At 41.4% G+C, this 5,957-nt stretch overlaps 1 protein-coding gene across 1 annotated transcript; it reads left to right on the top strand.

Moving 5' to 3' along the window:
* The first annotated feature begins 474 nt into the window (after positions 1 to 474).
* LOC101608991 (zinc finger protein 189) lies at positions 475 to 2,394 on the top strand. The gene is given in 4 exon segments (XM_045141153.1): positions 475 to 900; positions 902 to 1,797; positions 1,800 to 2,321; positions 2,324 to 2,394. Coding segments are annotated over 4 exon segments (1,875 nt in total). The 5' UTR covers positions 475 to 514.
* Positions 2,395 to 5,957: the final 3,563 nt, after the last annotated feature.

Consider the following 5,957-nt stretch of genomic DNA (forward strand, 5'->3'; position numbering starts at 1 on the left):
GCAGAATAGAGACTCCTGAAGAAGCTGACTATAGAGATACCAACAGACCCAGTTATTCCCTTACTGGGCATCTACCCTAAAATCTTCAAACCACAGGCCAGAGAGATTTGCTCAACGATGTTTGTAGTGGCTCCATTCGTAATAGCTAATGTCCATCACTAGAAGAATGGATAACTAAGATGTGGTATATCTACACAATGGAATTCCATACAGCAGAAATAAAAAATGATACAATCAAATTTGAGATAGTGCTGTTTGGCTGTAGGGAGGTGGAACTGTCAAACCTGAGGAGGCTCTGGTGAGGGCTGGAACATTGTGTCACCGGGCAGGAGAGGGGCCTCGGAGTTAGGAGACAGCCAGGTAGTGCATCTGTTATGCCCCTGGGAACGTGACCGCTCCGGGACCAAGGCAGGACCCAGCCGGGGAGACTCGTCTTGGTCGGGCCTCTTTTCCAGCAGCTGATTAGGCCTCAGCAGAGCCTCTTTCTGTGTGGCATCTAGCCTCTGTCCAGGAGATGGCATCTCTAAGTCCCCCGCTGGAGCCAAAGGAGGAATGGGATTATCTGGACCCAGCTCAGAGAAGTCTGTATAAAGATGTCATGATAGAGAATTATGGAAACCTGGTCTCGCTGGGTGCTTTAAACAGAGATAAGGATGATGAAGCAACTGTGAAGCAGGAGATTGAAGAAACTGAGGAAGAAGTGGAACCACAGGGTGTAATACTTACAAGAATCAAAAGTAAAATTGCCCAGGAACCAATAGGTAGAGAAAGCTTTGAACTTGTTGGTAGGTTAGATAAACAAAGAGGAATCTTCTTATGGGAAATACCACGGTAATCTTTGGCCCAGGAGGAGAAACTGTTTGGAGGAAACACTAACATTATCCGCAAGAGACCAAACTCAGAAGTGCCATAAATGTGAAGAACGTGGAAAGGGTTTTGTCCGTAAGGCCCATTTCATCCAACATCAGAGGGTTCATACTGGTGAAAAGCCCTTTCAGTGCAATGAGTGGGGGAAAAGTTTTAGTCGCAGTTCATTTGTTATTGAACATCAGAGAATCCACACTGGAGAAAGGCCCTATGAGTGTAATTACTGTGGAAAAACTTTTAGTGTGAGCTCATCCCTCATTAAACATCAAAGAATCCACACTGGTGAAAGGCCTTATCAGTGTAGTCAATGCAAACAGAGCTTCAGCCACAGAAGGAGTATTGTTAAACACCAGAGGATTCACACAGGTGAAAAGCCCCCTAAATGTAATGACTGTGGGAAAGCCTTTAGTTGCAAGTCACTCCTTGTTGAGCATCAGAGAACTCACACAGGGGAGAAACCCTATCACTCTACAAAATGTAAGAAAAGTTTTAGCCGAAACTCATTGCTTGTTGAGCATCAAAGAATTCACACTGGGGAAAGACCTCATAAATGTGGTGAATGTGGGAAAGCCTTTATACCAAGTACATACCTTATACAACACCAAAAAATCCACAGTGGTGAGAAGCCTTTTCTTTGTATTGAATGTTGGAAAAGTTTCAGTCAGAGCTCATTTCTTATTGAACATCAGAGGATCCACACTGGTGAGCGACCTTATCAATGCAAAGAGTGTGGGAAAAGTTTTAGTCAATTTTGTAACCTTACACATCACCAGAGGATCCACACAGGGGACAAACCTCATAAGTGTGAGGAATGTGGAAAAGCCTTCAGTAGAAGCTCAGGTCTTATTCAGCATCAGAGAATACACACCAGAAAAAAGACTTTTCCATACAGTGAAGCTAAGGAAAGTGTTCATCCAAGTGGTAGTCTTGTATGCAACAGAAGGTCTATACTAAGGAAAAATCATATAAATGTGATGAGTGTGGGAAAACTTTCAGTGTTAGTGCTCATCTTGTACAACACCAAAGGATTCACACTGGTGAAAAATCCTACCTTTGTACTGTTTGTGGGAAAAGCTTCAGTCGGAGCTCATTTCTTATTGAACATCAGAGAATCAACACTGGTGAGAGACCCTATCTGTGTAGACAGTGTGGCAAAAGCTTTAGCCAACTTTGTAATCTTATTCGACATCAGGGTGTACACACAGGTAATAAACCCCATAAATGTGAGGAGTGTGGGAAAGCCTTTAGCCGGAATTCAGGTCTCACTCAACATCAGAGAATCCATACCGGAGAGAAACCTTAAAAGTGTGAGACATGTGACAAAAGCTTCAGCCAACAGCGCAGCCTTATCAACCATCAGAAGATCCATGCACAGGTGAATATCCAAGAAGCCCATGAATGTGATGCTTGTGGTGAAGCCTTCAGTTGTCAAATCTCTCTAATTCAGCACCAGAAATGCATACTACATGGATGCAGTCAGTGTCGAACAGTCGACGTTCGGTCTTGAGACAAGCTACAAAAGTGTAGTTTTAGTGTGGCTCAGCTTGTATCAGACTTAGTGATAAGGGAGATTCTGCTTGGTCTTATGCAAAAACTTTCTTGATACCCTAAAAATTGTGGACAGTGCCAAGTTGAACCCAGGTGCAAAGCATGTGAGAGATGGTCTGCAGGACAAAATTAAATTAGTGCAGGGGGACTGGAAGCAGCTGACACTAGAATAGTTGTTCAGAGTCTTCTGTTATTAACTTTGATCTGTATTTTCCAGTACTGTCATGTGTGGGTATACATGCCAAAGACCCAAGATTAGACATGTACGCTGTGGTGCCTAAGTATTTTTTAATTAAGCACACAAAGTCTGGTCATTATTTCAGAATATCAGTTTGGCATGAAAGTTCATGAAAGGCAGCTGCAATGCCTGATGGTTCCCATATCAGTAAAATAAATAACTCACTAAGTTTACATATAAAGATCTTGTGGGTAATTAACAGACTAAAGTGTTACCAAGGAATCTTTGGGAGTGCCTTATCCTTTCAAGATGGGCCCAAAGTGGTAGATGATACTGTTCTTTTGTGCCATCCCATCTGTGATATTTGTAATACTATATGGATATAAGCTTATCCCTGCATAACCAGGAGCCTGTGAAAGTGAACATATTTTGGTTATCAAGAATTGGAAATTTAAAAACCTAGAATTTATGCTAGGAAGATGGGAATTTTGGTATTGTTTTGAGTTTTTTGTGGCAACTACATTTTGCATGCAATTTTAAAATCCTTATTTTCTGGCTCTAGGGCTTCTCTTACTTAATGATTGTTATAATATTATTTGTTTGTCTATTTTAATTAGTAAAACTACTTGGCTTTTCTGCTTTGAAAAAAAAATTAAGGAAAAATGTTTGAACCTGGAACAAATCATTCTCAGTGAACTTAGCCACAGAAAAAACTTTGCCACTTAGTCTCACTCATCTAGGGCACCTAACCTGAATCTACCCAAGATACCTTACCAGCAAGCATCTTGTATACTAGACACTAGGATGGATGGGGAGGGAGGGGAGGGCATCGAAGGTGTGGGAAACACAAATCTAAACCCAAACAGCAATGATAGCATTAAATTCTACTTCCTAAAAGGCAGATCAAAGGGCATAACCTTCACCAGGCCCTTACAGGAAGCACCTGAACCACAAGACACTGGAGAGTGCAGGATCATGGCTAACCTTAAACTTCTACATCTTCCCTCCCTCCCTCTCCCTCTCTGACTCTCTCTCTCTTCTCTCTAACTCCTGTATATTAGTTATCTTTTTCCTCATATTCATAGTGCGCACTGACCTGTAACTCCCAGTACCAGCATGGGGCTACATGCACAATGATCATTTGATTAGAGAGACCTACAAGGTTTCCTAAAAGTAAGACAGATTTCTGAATGAGTACTTGATGACCCACCAAAGGTCAGTGGTAAGACCCTACTGCTGAAGACACCATATGCAGTTGACACGTAAAATGGAATGGCATGGCTGGAAGCTGGAAGAAAGTCAGTCCCCAGACAGTCAGCATGTCTAGTGCCAGAAGGTGCTACATGGTCAGCTGGGGGAAAATGACCAATATCTGTCCAAGCAACTCATGGTCTCACCTACTTAGCAGCAAATAACCTGTTGTGATGCCCACACAAGTATAATAGTAGCACACAGCCATGGTGGATAACCAACTGTTCTTTATTTGACTGATTCCCTCAGTGGTATGGGACCCATAGCTGGAGCTAGGAAACAAGTCAGAACCATATCCAAACATAAGCCCACTCTCCAATATGAAGCTACCATCAATCATGGGCTACAAAAGGGCCTACACCTACTAAATTCTCTCTGTCCTGGTGCTAACTTACTCTCCATTGAAGAACCTGCTTCTCTTTTTCAGATAGCCATGCCATTCCATTTTACGTGTCAACTGCATATAGTGTCTTCAGCAGTAGGGTCTTACCACTGACCTTTGGTGGGTTATCAAGTACTCAGTCAGAAATCTGTCTTACTTTTAGGAAACCTTGTAGGTCTCTCTAATCAAAGGACAGAGCCACCCCATCATGCCACAAAAAGGCCCTGGGTGAAACTAAGAAAAAAGGGTGAAACAAACAAGGGTGCTGTTTTCTTGATGAACCGCATACCAGCACAAGGGGGAAGGAGACCAACACAGAGAAAAATCAGCTCCTACCAAATCAGAGAGCCAGAGCCTCAGAGGCCCCCAGCACCTCATCACTGAAGCAGACCAGAATGAACCCAACATGACTCAGGGAAATTTTGCCAAAGAGGGGTCAGAAAGAATGTCAGAGCCACATGTTGGGTCATGACATACAGAGACATTTATCTTACCCATAACTGTGGCCTAACTCCACAATGCACGACCCCTATACCTTAACAAGGAGGGGCCAATGAGGAGGGAGTAGGTCATGGGTGAGCCTAATAATGGTACCAAACTGACTATATTTGCTGAATACAAAACTAATTAAGAAAATGCTTTAAAAATAAGCAGAGACTTCATAATTTCTCATGAAGTTTTTATCTTTTCTAGGCTTATTTCTATAATTTTTGAAACAGTGTGTCCTGGATTCTAAGCTGATAATCTTGAGATTCTCTTCCTTTTTCTTATTTAATGGAGCAATTGCTGGTAATACAAGCATGCGCAATTACACTTTGCATATGCAATGCTAGGGATCCCACACATGGCTTTGTAGATGCTGGACCAGTACCTTACCAAGTTAGCTTCTTTTCAGTCTGTTCTTTTTATTTTGTGATATAGGGCCTTACTCTTTACCCAGGTTAATCTTGAAAACACATCTGTCCTCTTGCCACAGAATTCTAATGAGATCCAGGGATTCTTGTTTCTAATTTCTATCTTGAGTCGTCATGCTGGGATCACACATATGCTCTAAAACAACCTGGCTTTATTTGGTTTGGTGGTAATCTCATCTTAGTTATTAGGCTTCACATCAAAAACATTTGTATTCTGGGTCAATGTCCTTAGTTTTACTAGCAACTATGTGTTTCATATGGAATGTGGAGAGATAAATACAAAATTATTATCCTATCTTGAAACTATTCTGGCAACAAGACGTCCACATAAGAATGCTATACTTTGCTATGTAAATGCCATCATCATCTCAAAGTCTCTGCATGAATCAATACATTGATTATAAAAGTTCATTTTTGTTTTCTTTTTGGTGATGTCTCATTCAAGCTCAGGGTGGCTCGGACTCAATTTGTAGTCCTCAACTGTGCCTGGAACTAATGGAGATCATCCTTATAACATTGCATGCACCAACACAACACACTAGTAAAATCTCATTTTCATAATTGCTTAAAAAAATTGGTCCTTGTTTATCAGAGTAAAGAAATGCAGGTATTGCTTCAACCTATGTTTCCATTCTAATTTAGTCAGATCCTTTATGAAGACAGTACAGCACTATGTTTCAGTAAGTAGAATGGTGTTGATTTTGATTTTTGCACAGCAGGTACATAAACTGTAAAGGGGTCTATCTCAACAATATTCAGAAGGATTTTGGGATCAAATAGCTGAGGCATTACAGTCTTGGAGAGGAAAAAAAGGCAG

Source organism: Jaculus jaculus, chromosome Y (assembly GCF_020740685.1).
Source record: "Jaculus jaculus isolate mJacJac1 chromosome Y, mJacJac1.mat.Y.cur, whole genome shotgun sequence".
NCBI lineage: Eukaryota > Metazoa > Chordata > Mammalia > Rodentia > Dipodidae > Jaculus > Jaculus jaculus.